The sequence below is a fragment of the Notechis scutatus genome, chromosome 4 (assembly GCF_049901735.1).
Source record: "Notechis scutatus isolate UNSWTSFEM ecotype Mainland chromosome 4, rNotScu1.2, whole genome shotgun sequence".
Lineage (NCBI taxonomy): Eukaryota > Metazoa > Chordata > Lepidosauria > Squamata > Elapidae > Notechis > Notechis scutatus.
In genome coordinates this window covers 110424778-110448345 of record NC_142012.1, presented here as the reverse complement: position 1 = coordinate 110448345, position 23568 = coordinate 110424778, and the positions used below count along the sequence as shown (strand labels likewise).

Sequence of the window (23568 nt, the reverse complement as noted above, 5' to 3'; positions counted from 1 at the left end):
ATTCAGATTCTAATTCCTAGTTGATCATAGAGTTCAGTGACTGGTTTTGGTCCAATCAGTTCTTCTCAGCATTCTACTTCACACAGCTGTTATGGCTGTAGCTTTGTAGGAAAACCCTTGTAAGGTGTGTTAAGCTGCCAGACAGCATATTCTTTTGCTAGACTTATATGCGTCATGACTGAAACTAAGGTGACACAATTTTGTGGTATAATCCCCCTTAAACACAATGTGCAAGAAAACAGTCCTTTCTATTTCACAATATTTTATACCCAATTGAAGAGTTGGGACAATGCTTACATAGCTTTGATAGCTTATATAGCTTTCTGGAAAAGAAAAATTCCTGAACATCTTTTAGGTAAGGAAGCAAGGTTAGGGATAATTTATCTGCTTTCTCTTTCCAAATAATCACTAACAGCAGGCATCTTGGTTTTGTTTTTTTAAAACTAGCTTAATAACAAATAGCCATGATGGCATAATTAATGTGCTGCAGGCAAATGTCCAAGATAAGCCAGGAAGTCAAAATAGATGCAGAGCAGGAAATCTAAGAAACAACCTAGTGAACCGTAAATGCCTCTGTCATGGAACAAGCAGAAATCAAAGTCAAAGACAGATGATAGAAGTGACCAAAAGACTAGCTGGGGCCAAGGAACATTCCAGAGCTGGAACTGAAAGGGACCCAAACAGAGAAAGCCAAGGTACACACCCTTCAATCAGGAAGTCTTTCTGGATCCAGCAAGCCAAATAAATAGGAGACTTTTTATCGTTTTCCTGATCAAGATAAACTCACAGATCAGCCTGAATGGGTGGGAATCCTTCAGGGTCAGCCTCATAATTAAAGTTAAGATCCTTCAGTGTCATTCCCATAATTCAAATACCATTGTAGTCAACATGACAAGTAGCTTGCCATAAGTCTAAATCCATTCCAGTTCCTGAAACTCCCTAATTCTGTTGGATCTGTACAGGTAGCCCTCAATTCATTTAGTGACAGTGCAGTTACAACTGCATTGAAAAAAGGAACTTATGACCATTTTTCATCCTTATGAATCCTGCAGAACCAGGGGTGGGATTCTACCAGTTCGGACTTATTTGCTAGAACCAGTTGTTAACATTCTAAGCAGTTTGGAGAACTGGTTGTTAGAAGAAATTACTGGCCTAATCCTGTAAGGAAGACAGGAAGGAAACATTCTGGTGTTGCTTACAGAAACTGCCTCTCTGTTACTCCTTATTACATTCTTGGCAGGACTAGACTTCCTATCTCAGGAACGTCACTGGAGTTTTTCCCCCTCCTTTGCTGGTACTTTGCTTGTGTGGAGTGACCATTCAAAGTTACAATGGCACTGAAAAAAGTGACTTATGATCCTTTTTCACACTTACGACTGTTGCAGCATCCCCACAGTCATGAGAGGCCAGGTGAGGAGATGTGCCTCGATGTGAGTGATATTGAGTTGGCCATGCCCAGCCAATAAGATGACCAACAAGCCATGTCCACCCAGTCACATGACCAACAAGCCACGCCCACCAACTAAGCCACACCCACAAAACCGGTTGTTAAAAAATTTGAATCCCACCTCTGTGCAGAACCCCCATGATCATGTGATCAAAATTCAAAATGACGGTTGCAGTGTCCCAGGGCCACACGATCACCTTCTGCAACCTTCTGACAAGGAAAGTCAATGTGGAAGCCAGATTCACTTAATAACCATGTGACTACCTTAAGAACTGCAGTGATTCACTTAACAATACTGGCAAGAAAAGTCATAAAATGGGACAAAATTTACTGAACAAATTTCTCACTTAGCAACAGAAATTTTGGATTCAATCTGTCTTCATAAGTTGAAGACTAACTGTATACGGACATCCTTAGCCGACCAGTTCATTCAACTCAGCAGACTTAGTCCTTCATAGATGCAGAGCCACTATGCCATTTTCTTTTGAGATAAACAGTATTATACAGAGTACAGAAAAGAATAAGAAATTAGAAGCTAAAGAAATAGAATGCCTGAAATACCTTGCTTAAACTTTTTTTTAACACCATTCACTGTACATTTTCACAATTTTCTTTTTTTGCTTCTGCACATCCCTACAACATTTCATAAATTCCCTAAAGAATTTGTCTTTGTTTTGGGAATCTGTTCACCTATTCATGCTGAATCCTATTTCTCACATGCACACTTCTTACATACCCTATTGATATTGTATTCAATTTACTTTTGTATTTCTTCTGACATACCCAATTTTCATTTTCATATAACGAAGTGTACAAAAGCATTATACTATTATACATAGCTATTTTCACACTTGTAAATAAAGAATAAATTTTCTGTATTCACAACAAAACACAAAGCACACATTATCGTTCAATTATTACTTGCAATGTCAAAAGGTCTCCATCCATTTCCTCACCTTTATTCTTACCACCTTTATTTACACTCGTCTACTTGCTCCAATTATGTTACCTAAAAGTTTTTACATTTATGTAAAACTTGCAACTATTCATTCAATTTTCCCTAGGGAGAAGGGACTGCCTTAAACAATTATCCTTAATGTCTTAATTAATGTCTTAATGCTGAGCTATTCACCAATCATTTCATTTATTCCCATGCATGTTTATTTCTATCTGTATCCATTATTACATTCGTTTAAAAACCCCTTCAGTTCTGCATTTATGCAAACATTCCATAATTTGAACTTTACTTACGTTATACCATGATTTCTCAGACTCAACAAAGATACGTTCTAATATCTTTCTTATTTATTTGTGGTGAATCGCCATCTAGAGGAAGAGGCCAGAATCTTAAAGTCTATATCTGTCTGTTTCCAAGAAAATGGAGTTAGTAAGGCAAGAGTCTTTTAAGCAGATGATCAGCAAAAAAATTTTTTTTTTAAAAAAAATACTACTTTGGCTTACTCTGTTTCATGTAGAGTACCATAGTTTTTTCAGTATAAGACGCACCTGACCATTAGATGCATTCCTTTTTTGGCCTCCGAGGCCAAAAAACGGATCGTGCAGAGAGCAAAAATGAGAGGCACAGAAACTGAAAATGGGATGCAAGGAGGCCAAAAACAGCTGAAGGGTGGAGGCCAGCGGGTGGGCCGCCACTCCATAAAGATGCACAGATGTTTCCACCCACTTTGGGGAGACAAAAAATGGAACAAAAAATACGATAAGTAAGCACACTACAGACCATCACTGTGCAGAAACCATTTTACTAGAGAGGGTGAGTAATGCAACAGGAACAGGAAATGCATCACAGGAACAATAGCGATGAAATTTAGAGTGTCAGTGTGATACAGGAAACAGCTACAATAGAGAGGAATGATTGAATTGTATATAAGGTAGACATAACACCTGTAACATATTCACAGAGTTGTTCTGATTCCTTGCACCTGATATTTATGCATTTTTAGTGACATGCTGAAGATCAAATATTGGCTTTGTCCAACCTATGCCCACATCGTAATTCCCAATTTTTGTGCTAACAAGACCTGGTGGATCCCCCATTCAGAATTTGTAAACCCCTTTGTATTGTTGAGCCAGGAAATCTAAAAAACAACAACCTAGTGAATCATGCATGTCACAGGACAAGTAGAAATCAAAGGCAGGTGAGCAAAGGAAGAGTTTTCACATGCTTTCTGATTTATAGTCATGAGCTTAAACAGCATATTCAGAATAAATGTAGATTTTCCTTGGTAGGTATTCTTTAAACAGACATCTCATTCATTCTTCGGTTTCTACCTTCTTGTTTTTCAGAAATGTCATTAAAAGAGGTTTATTCCTGCAGATTTTGGGAGCCGAATGTTGTAATATTGTCCCATGGATTACTAACATTTTTAAATTTAATTTATCAATGTTTCTAGCGCTAAATATTTTAAATGATTATGCTGGTATTTTTTAAAATTTGACTTTCAAAGTTTAGTTGCAGACCACTGACAATCATTTATAATTCATTTATATTTATTTGTAAGCATAGCAACAAAGTGAAACTTTTTTTAAAAAAAATGTTGCTTTTTATTTTGCTAGCAGCATAGGCATACCAATGAGCCTTAGGAATAGATATATTGTTTCAACAGTAATTGAATTCATATTAAAACAATCATAAACTTTTCTCTTTCAGGGAGAACCTCTACAACGCATTGGCCAGGTAATGAAGAGGGACTTAAAGTGTATTTTCATGAACAGCATAAATTGAAAGTAGGACAATAAGGAGGGGAGAATCCACTCCCACTTTTCTATGGCATGTCAGTTAACATAATCTGTTATTCACTAGCTTAGTTTAATTTATTGTTTACTCTAATGATGTATCAAGCAAAATAAAATTAAATAATGCAGCATACAGCGATATTAAACAAAAGTTCAGTGAAATAATCAGATAAGTCCATCCCTTGACAGTTGACCCCGAATCTGATCTAGATAAGAAGCTCTCAGTTGAATGACTTTAGCTATAAACTTGACAGTCTTTCTTACTGTGTGTTTTTACCTTGGAGAAAGTAAGTTAGCCTACTGAATGGGGTACATATTGGGATATTCTATTAATTAGCAACTTTAAAGACTGGGCTGAAACATTTGGTTAGCAGTCAAGAAGAATATAAGTGAAATCCTCTATTTGTGGTGCACCACATATACAGGTCCTCTCTGGATAAAGTACTTGTTGAAATTGCCCATGGTTTACCATAGTATCCAAGAACTCTATAACGTCTTTTGAGGACTACAGATAGTCCTTGACTTATAATAGTTCATTTCGTGATCATTCAAAGTCATATCAGCACTGAAAAAAGTGATATTTTTTTTTAGCTTTTTCCACACTTACAACCCTTGCAGCTGTGACCAAAATTCTGATATCGGCAACTGACTCATATCAATGATGGTTGCAGTGACTTAGGATTATGTGATCATCTTTTGTGACCTTCTGACAAAGTCAATGGGGAGACCAGTTTTACTTAACAATGTTACTAACTTAATAACTGCAGTGATCCACTCAACAACTGCGACAAGGAATATCTTAAAATGAGGCAAAACTCACTTAACAAATGTCTCACTTAGCAACATAAATTTTGGGCTTGACTGTGGTTGTAAGTGGAGGATTCCGAGGCCAAAAAACGGATCGTGCAGAGAGCAAAAATGAGAGGCACAGAAACTGAAAATGGGATGCAAGGAGGCCAAAAACAGCTGAAGGGTGGAGGCCAGCGGGTGGGCCGCCACTCCATAAAGATGCACAGATGTTTCCACCCACTTTGGGGAGACAAAAAATGGAACAAAAAATACGATAAGTAAGCACACTACAGACCATCACTGTGCAGAAACCATTTTACTATAGAGGGTGAGTAATGCAACAGGAACAGGAAATGCATCACAGGAACAATAGCGATGAAATTTAGAGTGTCAGTGTGATACAGGAAACAGCTACAATAGAGAGGAATGATTGAATTGTATATAAGGTAGACATAACACCTGTAACATATTCACAGAGTTGTTCTGATTCCTTGCACCTGATATTTATGCATTTTTAGTGACATGCTGAAGATCAAATATTGGCTTTGTCCAACCTATGCCCACATCGTAATTCCCAATTTTTGTGCTAACAAGACCTGGTGGATCCCCCATTCAGAATTTGTAAACCCCTTTGTATTGTTGAGCCAGGAAATCTAAAAAAAAAACAACCTAGTGAATCATGCATGTCATAGGACAAGTAGAAATCAAAGGCAGGTGAGCAAAGGAAGAGTTTTCACATGCTTTCTGATTTATAGTCATGAGCTTAAACAGCATATTCAGAATAAATGTAGATTTTCCTTGGTAGGTATTCTTTAAACAGACATCTCATTCATTCTTCGGTTTCTACCTTCTTGTTTTTCAGAAATGTCATTAAAAAAGGTTTATTCCTGCAGATTTTGGGAGCCGAATGTTGTAATATTGTCCCATGGATTACTAACATTTTTTAATTTAATTTATCAATGTTTCTAGCGCTAAATATTTTAAATGATTATGCTGGTATTTTTTAAAATTTGACTTTCAAAGTTTAGTTGCAGGCCACTGACAATCATTTATAATACATTTATATTTATTTGTAAGCATAGCAACAAAGTGAAACTTTTTTTTTAAAAAATGTTGCTTTTTATTTTGCTAGCAGCATAGGCATACCAATGAGCCTTAGGAATAGATATATTGTTTCAACAGTAATTCAATTCATATTAAAACAATCATAAACTTTTCTCTTTCAGGGAGACCCCCTACAACGCATTGGCCAGGTAATGAAGAGGGACTTAAAGTGTATTTTCATGAACAGCATAAATTGAAAGTAGGACAATAAGGAGGGGAGAATCCACTCCCACTTTTCTATGGCATGTCAGTTAACATAATCTGTTATTCACTAGCTTAGTTTAATTTATTGTTTACTCTAATGATGTATCAAGCAAAATAAAATTAAATAATGCAGCATACAGCGATATTAAACAAAAGTTCAGTGAAATAATCAGATAAGTTCATCCCTTGACAGTTGACCCCGAATCTGATCTAGATAAGAAGCTCTCAGTTGAATGACTTTAGCTATAAACTTGACAGTCTTTCTTACTGTGTGTTTTTACCTTGGAGAAAGTAAGTTAGCCTACTGAATGGGGTACATATTGGGATATTCTATTAATTAGCAACTTTAAAGACTGGGCTGAAACATTTGGTTAGCAGTCAAGAAGAATATAAGTGAAATCCTCTATTTGTGGTGCACCACATATACAGGTCCTCTCTGGATAAAGTACTTGTTGAAATTGCCCATGGTTTACCATAGTATCCAAGAACTCTATAACGTCTTTTGAGGACTACAGATAGTCCTTGACTTATAATAGTTCATTTCGTGATCATTCAAAGTCATATCAGCACTGAAAAAAGTGATATTTTTTTTTAGCTTTTTCCACACTTACAACCCTTGCAGCTGTGACCAAAATTCTGATATCGGCAACTGACTCATATCAATGATGGTTGCAGTGATTTAGGATTATGTGATCATCTTTTGTGACCTTCTGACAAAGTCAATGGGGAGACCAGTTTTACTTAACAATGTTACTAACTTAATAACTGCAGTGATCCACTCAACAGCTGCGACAAGGAATATCTTAAAATGAGGCAAAACTCACTTAACAAATGTCTCACTTAGCAACATAAATTTTGGGCTTGACTGTGGTTGTAAGTGGAGGACTACCTGTGTAATCTTTAATCTCCAGTGTAAATGCATCTGCCAATGAAATGTCACAGGAAAATGTTTAGAATACAATCTTTTGGGCAGGACCTCAAAGTCCCAGAGCCAGCCTTGTATCTTAACTCTAATCCAGTGGTTCTCAAACTTTTTCAGTCCACCACCCCCTTGGTGCTACAAACCCATCCTCAATGCCCCCCACCCAGGGACGGGATTCAAATTTCTGTGGGCATGGCCTAATTTGAGGGTGTGGTTTGCTGGCCATGTGATTGGGTGGGTATGGCTTGCTGGTCACATGACTGGTGGGCATGGTTTGCTGGTCATGTGACTGGTGGTGTGGCTTGCTGGTCACGTGACTGGGTGGGCATGGTTTGGTGACTGGCAAACCAAATACAAGTGGTCCTCACTGAATGGCCGGTTGCTTAGCAAGTGTTCTAATTTATGACTGGCCTCCCCAGAACTACTTGACCTGTTTTTGGAGTTTTGACAGCCATGCACACACATATACACATACTCTCTTCCAACCCTGCTGGAGCAGGTCATTGGACTAGAATTGGCAAAGCATCTCTGATTAGATTCTAGTAGTGAATAAAATCTAATCAGAGATGCTTTGCTGATTCTTGTTGATTTGTTTTATTTGTATTTCTTTATTTTATGTTGCTGAATTGCATTGATATGTGTGTCCCTTCTTGTGTACAACCCAGAAGCTTTTGTGATTCTTTGCAGCAAAAATTACCGACCTCTGGCTTTGCTCTACTTTTCAAATGTGCCGGTACGGCTGCGTTCTAGGTGCTGGCCCCGCAGGTCCACCCCATTGAGCCCGCTGGAGAGACCTGCCCAAGCAAGTCCGAGCGGAGCGGTGCACCAAATCAATGGGGTGAGCCTGGGAGAGGGAAAGAGAGAGAGAGAAAAGAGAGAAGGAAGAAAAGAAAGAGAAAAGGAAAAGAAAGAAAAAGGGTCAGAGAAGGGGGGGCATGGAGGGGGGAGGGGGGAGGAGAGAGAGAGAGAGAGAGAGAGAGAGAGAGAGAGATGATGCATCAGATTGAAATGAGGCCTAGTTTAGAGGCCCTTTTCCACATTGAAACATCTTTGCCAGCATCTTTGCCAGCACATTGAAACATCTTTGGTTTCTATTAATTAAACGTTTTGTGGATGAAACATGGCCAAGACTTTCAGGAAGCTCTCACATTTTGTTGAGGCTTTAAACAGGATCCATTGGACCAGATCTCCACCCTAAAAAATTACTTTTCCCCAATGTATTACAGTGCCAATTCTGAAGAAGGCAAAACCAAAATGTACTGGTAAATTACAAGGAGAACACACACACATGCACACACTCCCTTCTAACCCTGCTGGAGCAGGTGATTGGACGAGAATAGATATCTCATTATTTTTCTTCTCCCTCCCTCTCTCCTTCTTTATTTCTTTTTTTTCCTGTCCCTTCCTTTCATCCCCCCTCTTTCTTTGTCCCTTTTTCTTTCTTTCCCTTTTCTCTTTCTCTTCTTCCTTCTCTCTTTTTCTCTCTCTCTCTTTCCTCTCTCTTTCCCTCTCTCAGGCTCACCCCATTGACTTCGTGCACCGCTCCGTTCGGACGTGCTTGGGCAGGTGCCTCTGGTGCAAGGGGCCCAATGGGGTAGAACACAGCAGCAGCGGGATATTTGAAAAGGAGAGCAAAGCCACTTTGATTTTGCTCTCCTTTCCCAACGCTGAATTTGGGGGCAGAGCTCCTTGCACCAGAGCATGCAAGTCAATGGGATGATCCTGCAGGCCTTGCCTCGAACGCGGCAGCGGGGAGATTTTTTCTCACCCCTTAATTGTGCCTTGCCGCTTACCTCCAGCATCCCCTGGCGCCTCTTAGTGCCCCCCTGCCACCCCCTTTGCCTCTCAGCACTCCCCTAAGGCATCCCACTGCCCCCCAGGGCTGGTACCGCCCACTTTGGGAACCACTGCTCTAATCCTTCTCTGTTATTCCATAGTATTAAGTATTTGTTGTAGTTCATACATGTCCAATATTTCCAAGTACTTCAAAAATTTAAGAAGATTGTTGGGCTATAACTCTGAGTATCATAAATTATTGTCTTCTTGTCCAGAGGGACTACTGGTTGTAAGCACCAATCTTCTTGCAAAGTTAATTAGCGAAAAACGAAGCAATGAATACAAAAAATCGGAGTGATTGTTTGAAAATTGAAAAGATTATTATGCTTTCTATAATAGTACCCATTTATGACAATTTTCCTCCAAAAATGTTCACTATTATAGAATGCCATAAATATCATGAACTTGTACACGTGGTTTTTGCACAAGTCATGTTCTTGTTTGAGGAAGAAAGAATTATAATCCATCTTTTTTAGAAGTTTAACTTGACATTTTTAATAATGCACTTGAATTACAAAATCCACTGTCTTGACAATTAATTCCTTTGTCCACTTATTCAATGGATTTCCTCATAGGTAATTTATATTTGCTTTCTTTACCTTACACTCATAAGCTCCAACCTTATTGATAACATTTTACCACTTTTTTTTTAAGGAACAGAAAGACATTTTGATAAAACAGTTCTTCCTGTACTAATGGACTTTAATCCTTTTGACTGAAGTGTATGTGACAGAATTGACAATTTTCACTAATGCAAAAGAAATAAATTGAAGATAAATACACTTCTCATTTGTCAAATGTACTGTCAAATGTTTATTTTGTCAAAAATAAACAGCAATTTGGCTGTTTATTTTTTAGCACTCTCCAAGCAAATGAAGGAAATGTAGCAATTATGTCTGCTTCTGTATGTCCTTCTTTAGCATGTATTCTTGTAAAAAAAAAAAAAAAGAGTTCACTGCTACCTGAAAGAAAACTTGTAGCATGACAAACACCTTTATGATATTTTAGGTCCTAAAAGAGATTATTTATTAGGAAAGAACACTTCACTCTTGATTTCTGGCTATAATAGTAACGAAATCTGTCTTCCAGTCTCCTGAACAATTTCCTTCCCTTCAGAGAAGGATCTATTTCAGGCAGGGGCATTCTGGTAACTGGGGGCTTCAGTTAACTTTGATGGTGAATAGAAAGAAAGCTGAGGTTCCAAAAAACCCCAAAAGGGCAGGATAACATCACACACATGAATAGGAATGGAACTTGCAGGGATTTACAAAGGCTCACTCTCATTTTGAAATGTGACAATCCTACTTTAGTATTTTCTCTTCAGTTTTCATCTGTTCTCCACCTCAAAGTGATAGGCTACAGTACCCATGTTGAGCAGTTATGTTCAAAGGCAAACATTTTCTGTATTATTTTTGCCTTGTGATAGAAAGTGCTGTTGTTACTTTCACAAATTGCATTGTTCTCAATACGTACAAGACAGTAAGTAGGTGCTAGTGTGTTGCAAAGATGGAAGAGTGGTTAGGAGGTAAACTAGATGTGAAACTGCATAATCTTGTCTCTTTACAGCCAGAAAATAGAAGGTCACATGAATTCCCATTTAGTGTCTGTTAGCAGTGGAATTGCCAGTCTTCATTGAGTGGTTACCTGAGGATTACCTAGGCAGCTTTCTCCAAACTGGTCCTTCAGATATACTGGTATCTAGCTCCTTGGTTATTATGGCTGTGCAAAACCAAACAAAGCTTTCTTTGAAAAGTAATTACAAGTTCTCTCTGAATATACTTCCTAAAATATTGATGCACTAAATTTTGCAGAAGTCTCAGAAGAACCTCTCTGAAGGCCTTCAAGAGATGTATGACAAGGACTGTGAATGCACAGGTGATACTTCTACAAGAATTGCTGCTAATATGAGGTTACTCCCAGCACTGCAGCTTTTCTTAAGTGGCAATCTTATCAAAGATGGACACCCATGTAGTCAGTTAATGTGGGAAAGCCCATGAGGTGATTGCACTGAGCACTTTATATGTGATTCAGCACTTTGGGACCTGAGGGTAGCTTTGATTCGTGAAGTGCTCCTCAACAGTTCAAAGAGCTTTCAACATTCTTTCTCCTGTATTTCTGTTTTATTTCTATTGGCTCTTAAGGGTGTTACAGATTATATGTAGCTTTTTGGGATGATGAAATAGGCAACAGTTGATATTTAAGAATCTAGTATAGGGACATTTTAGTACAAATCACTATGACAGAGAATGCCTCAAATATATATACTTTCGAACCTCCTTCAGATAAGACTGTCAGGCACCCACCCTTGTTGTGGCTAAGAATAACAAATGATGTCTAATTTATCGAATTATTTTTATCACGATCTCAGTTACTTTACTTAATACTTACAATTAATAATAAATAAATACTTAAACATTAAACACAATCAGTATGATTGTGAAACATGAATGTTAATGATGATTCAACCGATACTGGTTTTTAAGCTTGTAATTGAGAGAAGGACAAGGAAGAACATGTTTAGGATTACTTCCATAAGATATAGAACCTGTAGGTTCTGAAGCTATCAAACTCTAGGTATATTCCATTTTTCATTCTAAGTCAGGGTTGTCAAACTCATGTCATCATGGCAACGTCACGTGATGTATTGGGATGTATTTCCCCTTCGCTAAACTGGGTGTGGTCATGGCCAGTGCATGATGCATCCAGCCCACAGGCTGGGAGTTTGACAGCCCTGTACTAGGCCATGTTTTGTCGTCCCACTTTTCCATACTATTTGGGTCATAATTTAGAGGGCCTTCTGGGTTCATAGTTCCTGGTGAGAAAGCAAATAGCAGCTCAATCAAGAGAGGCTTTCTCCACCTCACCTGGTGCAGAAGGTATAACCTTTTCTGCATCAGAAGACACTTCTCAGAATCATTTATAGCTAATTCATCTGTCATATGAACTATTGCAATGTGTTTTACATACAACTCTTGTGAGCTACTTGGAAGCTACAGCTAGACCAGATTCCAGAGGCTCAGATTCATCTAGTTATGAACACATCTAACTTTGGCCATATAATACTATTTTGAGAGCTGCCTTCATTACCAAGCAAATTTGTTGCAATTCACAGGTTGTCATATTTAAAGATATTTATGGCTCCAAACCTGGATATCTCTGGGATGACTTTCTATCAATAAATTGTTTTTCTCAAAGCTACTGAGACTTAATAAAATGATAAAAACTTAAATATTTCCATAGGCCTTGTTAGATAGAGACATATAGATTTTGATTCTTCCTCTTTTATGAGTATTATTAGTTACTATTAGCATTTATTTTATGCTTTTAGTACTAGATTGACATTTCTGCTATTTTAATCCTGTTTATGTATAGTAGGATTGTAAACTGCTCAGAGCAACATATAAACTTTTTGAAATAAATACATATGGAATGTTGTCTTTGAGGAAGTGTACTTGGTATAAACAGATATATTTGGCCTTTTCCTGGAATTATTAAGTACGCCTTTGATCAAAGTACTCAAAGTGCACTTTGGGACATCCATTGTCTTGCAGTCTTCCCTATCATACAGAATTATTGTAGATATAAAATTGAAGAAAGCTCCCAAACCATGAATAAATTCTATATTTAGTCTCTAAACCCTTTGTATTATTATCTAATGAAACTATGATTTGATTGGCTTTAGTTACACATAATTTATTTTGTTGCTATTAGGTTATACAGGCAGTCCTTAACTTATGACCTCAATTGAACTAAAATTTATGTTGCTAAATGAACATTTGAGTTTTGCTCCATTTGTCGACTTTTCTTGCCACTGTTGCTACATGAATCAGTGCAATTGTTAAATTAGTAACATGGTTGTTAAATGAATCTGGCTTCCCCATTGACTTAACTTGTCAGAAGGTCACAAAAGGTGATTACATGACCCTGGGACACTGTAACCCTCATAAATATGAATCAGTTGCCAGGCTTCTAAATTTTGATCATGGGAATGTTGCAATAGTTGTAAGTGTGAATAATGGTCGTAACTCACTTTTTTCCATGCTGTTTTAACTTTGAATGGTCACTAAATGAACTGTTGCATGTCGAGGCCTCCCTATATTCATTTTTATCTTTTATAACCTAACTTATAAACTTATAAATAAATTATAAACAATTCAGTCCCATATATAAACCACACTAAGTTCCGTGGTGCTTATTTTCAGAATCACAGTCCAAGTGGTCTTATAGACATTGAATGATCTGTTTTATATAGGATTTGTGTTGTTAATTCATGCCCTCTTTTTTCTTCCTAGTTGATTTATTACAAAAGTTACATAGTAGAAAAAATAAATCACGTCTAATTACATTATAATTGTTTTTATTACCATATTTCAACTTCATTTAGAGAATCAACCTTTTGTGTGTCATTAGTTATTTAGAAAGCTTCACAGTGTTAGTTTAGGAAGAGAAATAGCACTGGTAAAACAGATATTGACTTCCAATGCAGTAGTGATTAAAACTGAGTAATTCAGTTTTTTAATAGCTTTTTTAGTTTAAGACTTATGTTAAGAAAAATAAATAAATGGGGGAAAGTCAGACTTCCATTTCTCTTTCTATAAGTGGAAACTGATTTTGGATCATAAATATTTGCTCCTTTTTTAGCAGATGAATAGAAATAACAAAGTTTCTAATAAGAACTGTTTAGAAAGCATCATTGATAAAATTATCCTTAATCCAGAGAATTTATAGAGTAGGCTTCCAGTTCTTTTTCACCTCAGATTAATTCACTGTTATTAGTTTGTCTAGTTTATATACCTCCCCATCTCTCAAAACAAGTGACTTTGGGCTTTAGACATTGTGGTTCCTTCAGAACATGAAGCTGGAAGGCGCCAAAATTCTGAGTTTAAGAAAAATTCAAAGATCAATGTCTTCCTTATAGTATGGTCCTCTGAATCCTAGCTGTGCATGATACTGATGTGTTTTTCTTTGATTTCTTTTTAGTAACAGTATCAGGACAATCTTGTGGTGGTTTTCTTGGATACCCATCAGGATCATTTAAAAGTCCATATTATCCTTCTAACTATCCAAACAATGTGGACTGTGTATGGGAAATACAAGTTAAAAACAACTACCAAATAAGACTTACCTGGCAGAATTTTGTGTAAGTTAAAGCTGTTTTTAATGCATGCATCACAATACCAAGACTGGTTTATTAAATAGGTCAAGGTGAGTTCAAATTACAGGGCACATTTTACAAAATGCAATCGGATTGTAAACTTGAGGCTAGAGGTAATTAGCTAAGCCATGGCAGAACTTTAGCTCTTTTTAAGGATAGAGGAATAGGTCCAGGCTCCACACATATAGAGGAATTCATCCAAAGTTTGATCCAATGCTTGAAATGTTTAAATGGGCCAATCAATTTTTGTTTCAGTCTCTAAAAATAATCATTTAATATAAAATCACTTCAATAATTTCTGTCTACTATAAATCAAAGTCATCTGACAGAAATATTGAGAAAGGATGTGGTAAGAGGAGGAATGCTTAAATCAACATGCAGTTTTTGATTTCTCAAGTTTTAAAAAGTCATGTTAAACCCTATTCCTCATTTTACATATTCCAAAATATTTTCTCAGAAAAAGTCTATCCAGTTCCATATTATTGGACTAATATGTCAGTGATATAAATTCAAATTTTGTACCAAGTACGTTAACAATTTTATCCAAATTATTGTTTATTATAAATTGTTATCATCATCACCACACCAGCATCACCACAATTAATTGATTAATTAATGAGTGGCCATTTCACCAGTTGAAGAGAATTGAAAATGGTTACCTTACATGAATTGGGAAGTTTCAAGTTCAGATATTGTTTTTGTTATATCTCCTTTTACTAGCACTAATCTCAGAGAGAATTTCACTACCTAACATACACAAAATAAAGCTTCTGTCTTGGGGTATTGAAGTAATTGTATGTACTGAATACATTGAACATGTAAACACTATACTCCTGTTTTGCTTTCCAGGTTAGAAGAATGTGGTGGAATCAGATGCACTTGCGATTATGTTGAAATCTATGATGGACCTCTCCATACTGCCTCACTGCTGGGGAGAATTTGTTATGGCTCCTATCACACTTTTACATCAAGTTCCAATATGATGACAATTAAATTCCATACTGATAGTAGTGTTACAAGAAGAGGCTTTATTGCAAACTATTACAGCTTCTCTGCAGATCAAAACACAAGTAAATATAACATTCCCTTTTCATTTATTGACCTTTTGAATATTATTTAGAATTTCATTAGAATTCTTTGCATCTAATTCAATCTTGGCATAATGAGACACAATTTATTTCATTTTTAATTTTTACTTTTGGTGTACCCTGATGGAGGGTTTGTAAAGTAGAATAGTTTTGAATCAGATACCTATAAGCATGGGCAATTATACCTACAGATTAGATCAGTGATGGCTAACCTTTTCAGCTTGGTGTGTCGAAAATTGGGAAAAAGTGTAGCCTTCCTCGGGTCGTGTGTCACTTCAAGAAATATCAATAATTTGGTTTATGACGGACTGGGCTGGGGTGATCACACAGGGCTGTGAAACTCGTCTCCCTGGTCTCAGGGCTGCAGGTGCAGGATGTGGGGATCGGAAGGCCACCTTACAGGGCTGTGAACCTCATGGATCTCCTTTCCTCCTGTAGCGTTCCTGAGGTAATGAAACTGACAAACCTCAGTTTATGGCGGTTAAAACTGGTTCTCTGCTGCAAAGATCTTGCGGCAGCGGTGACACCATGCCTCCACGCAACAAGCAGGGAGCAGGGATTGGAGCAGAGCACAGGCAGCCTCTAAATGTGCAGGTTTTCCCCACACCAACAGGCGTGTCAGTCAAAGTGCCTTGGCGTGTCACGAGTGACACACGTGTCATAGGTTAGCCATCACTGGATTAGATAGTTGATCAAATGTGAATATCCTTGGAATGAAGAATGAGTGTAGTTCCAAACAACTAAGATTTATATCCTAGAGTGGCTAACATGTGATTTTCATGTGATCTAACATCTAACTTCGAGCCAAATTTCAGAAGCTGATTCTTAGCAAAGATGTTCAGGTCTTTTGCTATACTATGATCAGAATGCCATGAAAAAGTAATGCCATGAAAAAGTATTAGTCAGCATAGTGTTATTGATTATTTTGAGATTTCAGCTTATGTGCTTCAGAGAATAAGCATTTTGGTCATATAATTACCCTTCAATTTTTGAGAAACCTTTAAAAGTGGAGTTAGATATAAAAGAAGTCAAGCAAAACTTTGCCAAATTAATTCAATATCCAGATGTAGACATGGGTGGAGTATGGTGGGCAAGATCCAGAGACTGTTTTTTCATAGTTGTCTAGAAAGCATCTTTGCAGCATGCTTTCAATTTGAAGCAAAAATTAAACTGCAAAATATGTAAAATTATTTGGCAGGCAAAATTTGGTTATTTTGTGCTGAGATGGTGTTAGATTCATAAAGTTAGCATAATAATAAATTATTGCCATACCGTATGCATTTCAGCACAGCAATAAGATTTCTTTTTCCTCCTTTACAGCTCTTGTTTGTCAGCCAACCTATATGGAAGCTGTAATTAGTAGAAGTTATCTGAACTCTCAAGGCTATAATCCATGGAGTGTCAGCTTGAAGGATCCAAACTGCAGACCAAGGATCACACCATATTATGTTATATTCAACATACCATATAATGGCTGTCAGACCAGAAGAGATGTATGAAGACTTCTTAGAACATTTTTTGCTGCATGGCTTACTCACTCATTAATTCTTTTATTTTTTTCCCTTAAAACAGAAGTAGGGGGCATTCAATCATTCAGGGATTTATTTAGGACAATGCTCCAAATTGAAATGTGTTTGTGACATATAGCAGGAGCTCAAAGCACAATGATTGATAGAACCCATTTTCTCCTCTGTAGCCAATCATTTCTCTATTTTCTTAGCTCAGTGTAGCTCAGTTTTTCATGGATATTTTAAATATGGCAATGCCTTCTGACCAACATCTATTTGCACAGTCAATATCTTTATAGCATCTCTAACATGATTGACCAGATAAAAAGTATCATATATCAATTGTTTTGTGTTTCAAACAGGTTGATGCTGATACGATTACATATTCAAATGAGATCTCAGCAATTGCCCCTTCACAAAACTTCATAAGAAGGATACCAGATCTCCTTGTGCAAGTCAACTGCAAGATGCTTCAACATACCTGGATAGAGACAGTGTATATCGCTCAGCAAACAAAAAAGATTAATGAAACACAATATGGACAATATAGTGTGAACCTTACATTTTATGACTCATCCTTCTGGAAACCAGTAAACGATATGCCTTATTATGTTGTATTAAATCAAAGGTTATATTTGCAAGCATATCTCTATAGTTCCGATTCCAACCTGCAGCTGTTTTTGGATACTTGTACAGCATCCCCTTATTACAATAATTTTACAACCCTAACTTATGATATTATCAAGAATGGGTAAGGACTTCAACTTCTTTAAGGCGATTTGGTTTTGTGGAAAAATGTGGGAATACATTAATTTTGATTGCTTTTAATTCTCCCAACGTCTATGTGGTATAGTTATTTGATGGTAAAAATATGGCCAATCCTGCTAGGTAGATCAGACTAGAAACAATATTCACAATCCCATTGCAGTTGTATCTTCATGGCAATGTGACTCTCTCCCTCTCTTTTGGAATTTGTATGTAACATAATTCTAGGAGTAAACGCCTCAGTACATAATATTATGCCTGGCCAAATGTTCTAGAAAGGTTGCACTGTTTTACTAACTAGACCATATCTAACAGGAAACTATTTGTTAACACATTTGAAATTTCAGGATCATTCTGACCTTAGAAATTCTCCCTCACCCCTTATAAGAGAATAGTGGTTTATCACTAATTTGTGTTAAATTTTCTGCAGAGGATTCACTTTTGTTATGGGTTTGAATGTGGTAAGCCACAGAAGTGTTAGTAATATCACTCCCATCTACCAGCTTACTTCCTTCATGATGTAGCTCACCTAGTGTTTTACTTTCCATCTCTATTTTGCTACTGTTATATATACAAAAGGCAAAGGCCTAAAGCTGAAATAACCAATTGCCCCTCCATTGGGAATGTCCATATTAATTATCCAGGAACCCTGAGTTCCAGTACTCTAGAAAGTTCTGGGACTTTTGAAAAAGAGAACCAGACAGCATAGATTCTCATTTGTTCCCCTTTCTCTCTCTCTCTCTCTCTCACTCACTCACTCACTTTCTCACTCTGACTCTCACTTTCATTCACTCACTCACTCCCTTTCTCTCACCCCCCCCCCATCCTTTTGCTTTTCTTTTGTTTTATTTAACCAGTTAAGTGTTTTTTAAGTAGCTACATTTAAACCAGGAATATACAACCCGAGACCCATAATAGACGAATTTCATATTTTTTCTGTAGACCTTTACAGATTTTTATCTGACTGTCATTTTTAATGCCACAGAAGGAAAATTCTTAAATAAGGAACTTATTTACATCAAACATACGTGTTCATTAAATCAAGTCAAACTTAATTCTGGCTTTCTTCAGCCACTACATCTTGGAGTACAGCATATAGCATGCTGTCAAAGGGCCATCTGTGGATTTTGACCCTGAAGAATTTAATTACAGCAATATATTTATTTCCTTGAGATTAAAATCAGAAGATATTCCAGTGACATGGGTTGCATGTGAAACTTCTATTCATTTCTGAAACCAAGCTTCTGCAGTGTTCCTTGTTCCTGGTAAATAATTCTGAATCAGAACATATGTGTATTGACAAATCCTTTGGCAAGTAGTTTGGATAAACTTTTTCATCAAAAGTTAAGGTTTACTTGTTCTGACCTGGCATTATTTCAGATTTTGAATTGACATTATAAAGATATGCATCTTTTATTTTTCCTGAGAAAACAAAGATTTAAAATTGAAAGAACAATAAAAGATCCTATGTTGAACATTATCTAGAAGCAGTGGCACTTAATCAGAGCTTTCATTTATGCCTTCAAAGAAGGCAAATCAGAGCATAATTTTATATGCAACCTAACCATGGTAATGATATTCTTGTGGTCCAATGAGACCAAAGACCCTAAATCATATAGGGTAAATTTGAACTATGCCATGAGTGGAGCTTGATTCTTGGTGAACCTATTGATATATCCAGTTTTCTCTGAACAATACCAGTAGGTCAAATCCTGCTTAGCTTTCTGAGATCAGTCAAGCTTGGCTAGTTTTTCTACTTAGCTTAGTAAATGGGATAAAAAGCAGCCTAAGAAGATTAATAAAATACGTGAAACAAGATTATAACCTAATAAACAGGACTGTAATTTAAATTTTGTGCATAGCTATAATTAATAAGTGAAAACTATAAGTCCCTCTGTATATTTATCAGATACATTGGATTTCCCAGGAAGGGTCCTCTGATGTGAAACATGGGCATGGTCATAAATGTATTCAACCTGATGTATCAATATTATACAGGATGCTTTTTTTTTTTAACTTCCATACAAAGCACACTCATTTCATTTGGGTTATTTGAATGTGAAAAGTATGTAAAATAAATTTTATAAATTGGAATATAATAATTGCAATAACTGATGTGCTAATTAAAGCCAATAAATCTTCCTTTATTTTGTTTTCATGCAGGTGTGTTAAAGAATCTACTTATCAGACTCACTACTCCCCCTATAGAAACATTCTTCGCTTTTCCTTCCAAGCCTTTGCCTTCATGGGGAGGCACCCATCAGTTTACCTGCAGTGTAAAGTGGTGGTTTGCAGATCCTATGACTATAACTCAAGATGCAATCGAGGCTGTCTACTCCGATCCAAGAGAGATACAGACTCCTATCAGGAAAACCTAGATGTCATTATTGGCCCCATCGAACTTATGAAGGATGGTGTTCAGAACAGAAACTTTGGTAAACTGAATCAAAACTTCTTTCATGGTTCTAAAAATAATCAGTACCACTCAGTTCTTTCAAGATGATAGGGCAAGTAGCATGAAAAATTGGGAGAATTGTTAGAAGGCAAGAAATAATTTGAAATTACTGTTGTAGCCACAGTCCTGATTACCACTGCCTGTCCTGCAGCATTTATTATTCCTGATCACAATTTTCAGTTCGGTTATAAGCATATTGACTTATGATTAATTGACCACTAATTTCTAGGAAGTTTTTTTAATCACAGTTCAAGTAGATGATGTACTATCATTTTCTTCTGATTTTTTTGCAGAAGCAAAGCCAGAAGCCCAGGAAAATTTGGCAACTCCTGATTCCCATGTACCTTACATTGTTGCTGCTGCTGTCCTTGCAGTTGTTGCCATGACTCTTGCAGGAATTATTCTGAAAAACAAGTGGAAAAGATCAGTTCCATATGAGATAATGTGAGGACTTAAAATCTTGTGTTATAAACCAGTGCTGAGTTAATAGTGATGGACTTAATTATTGGATGTCCTCAACAGCAACACCAATATTTCTCTGATATATTAATATTCTTATGATTTATGTTGATTTTGCTATTATATTAAAATTAAGAACTAGAAAATAAGACTTGAAAAGTTTGTTAACATTTATAGCAGCAACCTGAATAATATGCTTATTCCCCCCCCCCCCAAAAAAAATGAATACTATCTAATATATATAGATAGATATAGATGTGTGTGTGTTGACTGGATTTCACAGGTTATCATGAACATATTTATGCATCTAGATTCACACACATGCAGACAGACACATGCAAATACACATACTTATGCACCTCTGCTTAAACTTCCCATCAGATTTGCTTCACTTGTTATCAATTCAAGGTATAGTGGGCACCCACTATGGCCATTTGTCATATTCTTAAACACACTTTCCAGAGTGAAGGGATGAGGGCTAGAATTTCGTCCCATATAATGTGGTTTAAATGTCTCTTCAGTCCTTCCAGTCAAGGATGAAAGTATGCAACAAGTACCTCTGTTCTCATTATTCTTGATATTTAACCAAATAAAATACAATTTCACTCTTGCAGGAAGCTTGTTTCTGAATGTTCTACAATTTTTATCAAGTTATCTCCACACTGGATAGCTTAACTCTATTATCAATTGAGAAATAAGTGTTGAATGAGAAGTTATATTTTCATTATAAGTGTACAATGTGAGAAATGTTTATGTGGATTTGAAATTGTACTGATAATTAATTCACATTAAGCAAGGTACATGTTGCAACCAGTTCAGCAGACATTTCCATGTTGTCCTCTGAAGTGGCCCAACCCAGAATATAATAGTCCAGCTTGGGAAATTATTAACAGTACAGTAGCAACAAGAAAATCTTGATGCATTATTGTGAACTGCCAAGTATTTCTAGTGATTCAAAAAATTTAGGAAAAGTAGTCTAATGATTGGCCAGCTCTTCAAATCTTTTGCCAAGAGTCAAAGTTTGATCAGATAATCCCTCAAGGCAACCCATAGGGCTGTACTCTCCACAGAACAACATTAGGAAAGTTTTTTTAAAAAAAGGTAAATTGTAAACTCTTTAGAATATTAAAAATGTGTGGTTTTTTTCAAAGTATGTCCTGTAATATTATGGTTATTTATTCAGCTGACTAAAAAAGATGCACACTGAGATGTTCCTGGGCCCTGGTAAGAAATGGATATGGAGAGTATAATTATTTATTGAAAATACATACTTGAATATAATTCATAGCACCCCTGGAAGAACTAGACAGAGTGAAAAAAACAAGAATGTTACACCAATAAAGGAGAATATTTTAGACTGATTTTAGAGTATTTTTCAACTGTTTGGAATCCCCACTATATCTCAGTACAATCAGTACAATCAAACAGGTTCAGAAGTACTTCATGAGAAAAGTCTTGCACTCTTCTGTACATAATAAAATTTCTTATGCTACTAGGCTCGAAATTCTCGGTTTGGAATAACTTAGAACTTCATCGCTTGTGGTCAGATCTAGGTATTCCAAACAAAATTATACATAGTAATGTTTTATCTGTAAATGACTTTTTCTGTTTTAATCATAATAATACACATGCGAACAACCACTTTAAACTCAATGTAAATCGTTCTAAACTGTAAAAAATATGATTTCTGTGATAGGAGTTGTCAATGTCTGCAATGCCCTACCTGATTCAGTTGTCTCAGCTACAAATTTTCACAGTTTCAGTCACAAATTGACTTCCATGGATCTTACTTCATACTTAAGTGGTCAGTAGAGGAGGTGTGCCTAAGTGCACTAGCATGCCTATTGTCCCTGTCATTGTATTTTTATTCTCTTATTCTTGTTCTCATTTTTGTTTGACAAATTCCAATAAATAAATAAAATAAATAAATTTGTAGCTCAGGGTTGAAATGAGGTGTCCTCAGTGCGCTCTGAGCTTGGTTGTTTTCTTGAAGACATTTCATTAACCCAAACTAGGTAACTTTATCAGCACTAATGATGGTATCTAGTTTGGATAATGAAATGTCTTCAAGAAAACAACCAAGCTCAGAGCGCACCTAGGACCCATCAAGGATGTTAAAAGTAGGCGCAAAGTTGAAAAGGAAGGAATTGCTTTTTTCCTGCTGAATTTAGATATGCATATTTTTAAAATAGGCCTCCATCCAATAAATGGAGAATGTTCATAAATAAAAATGCTCCTACTCCCCAAAACTCGGTGATTTCTCAAATCTAGAAAAGGAGAATAAAGGCTCAGGCATCATCCTTCCCTATTTTTTAATGACAGCTTTAAGAGTGAAGTCATAGGAATTGCACCCATAGTGAAGTCCTATTTCAAGAAGTAGGTGTCTGTTTTCATTTTGATACCTTTTAAGTTAGTTCTCAGTTGTTTGCTTATTACCTAAATTTCACTCAACCACCTATTAAAAACATGTTACATGACAACAATATGCTGAATAGCAAAGGATCAATACACTTAGAGAATTAAGCAGAACTATCTATAGGATATCTGGAAGTTAATTCATGACAATTGGATGTTTCTTGTTGGTTCAAAACATTTTGCTGCATATCTAAGTAGCTTCTTCAGCTTTATTGACACTATTTAGATAAGTAGCAATTTTTTTGAACCAACAGGAAAAGAAGTCCAGTTGTCATGAATCAATTTACAGACAATTCTACCTGCGTGACTGAGAATCTTCATCAACATATCTAGAATATATGTTTAAGTTGTGCTTAAAATGATCAGAGATTGGCATTCTTTGGTTGTTTGTGTGAATTAACATGTTTTACCATAATTGACCCTTACTATGCTCACATTCATGTGGATGAAGATAAACTAATGAACTTCCTTGTAAATATTTTTTGAGGACACTATTGCTGATAAAGATTAGTTTGTTTTAGATTAACAAAATTGGTTGAGTGATTTATCATTTCTTCTTTGGCACTTGAAGTGCCAAAGCCTTGACTTATCCTTGAATTGCCTGTAAACCTCTTCCTTATTTATTCATTAAGTAATCATACAATTTTCCATTCTTAGCTTTCTGTGC

General features: G+C 36.3%; 1 protein-coding gene across 3 annotated transcripts in view; it reads left to right on the top strand.

Annotated features, from left to right (window-relative positions):
- LOC113413228 (scavenger receptor cysteine-rich domain-containing protein DMBT1-like) overlaps positions 1-22432 on the top strand; it is a 56770-nt gene extending 34338 nt beyond the window's left edge. For 2 of the 3 annotated variants that reach the window (XM_087964376.1, XM_087964375.1), the window contains exons 10-17: positions 4116-4142; positions 6217-6243; positions 14037-14196; positions 15061-15281; positions 16620-16792; positions 17170-17558; positions 19736-20007; positions 20321-22432. In XM_087964376.1, the coding sequence (XP_087820502.1) occupies positions 4116-4142; positions 6217-6243; positions 14037-14196; positions 15061-15281; positions 16620-16792; positions 17170-17558; positions 19736-20007; positions 20321-20475 (1424 nt within the window). In that variant the 3' untranslated portion in view covers positions 20476-22432. The remainder of the gene's footprint in view (positions 1-4115; positions 4143-6216; positions 6244-14036; positions 14197-15060; positions 15282-16619; positions 16793-17169; positions 17559-19735; positions 20008-20320) is intronic. The other variant, XM_087964377.1, reaches the window with a different exon arrangement.
- The last annotated feature ends 1136 nt before the right edge of the window (positions 22433-23568 follow it).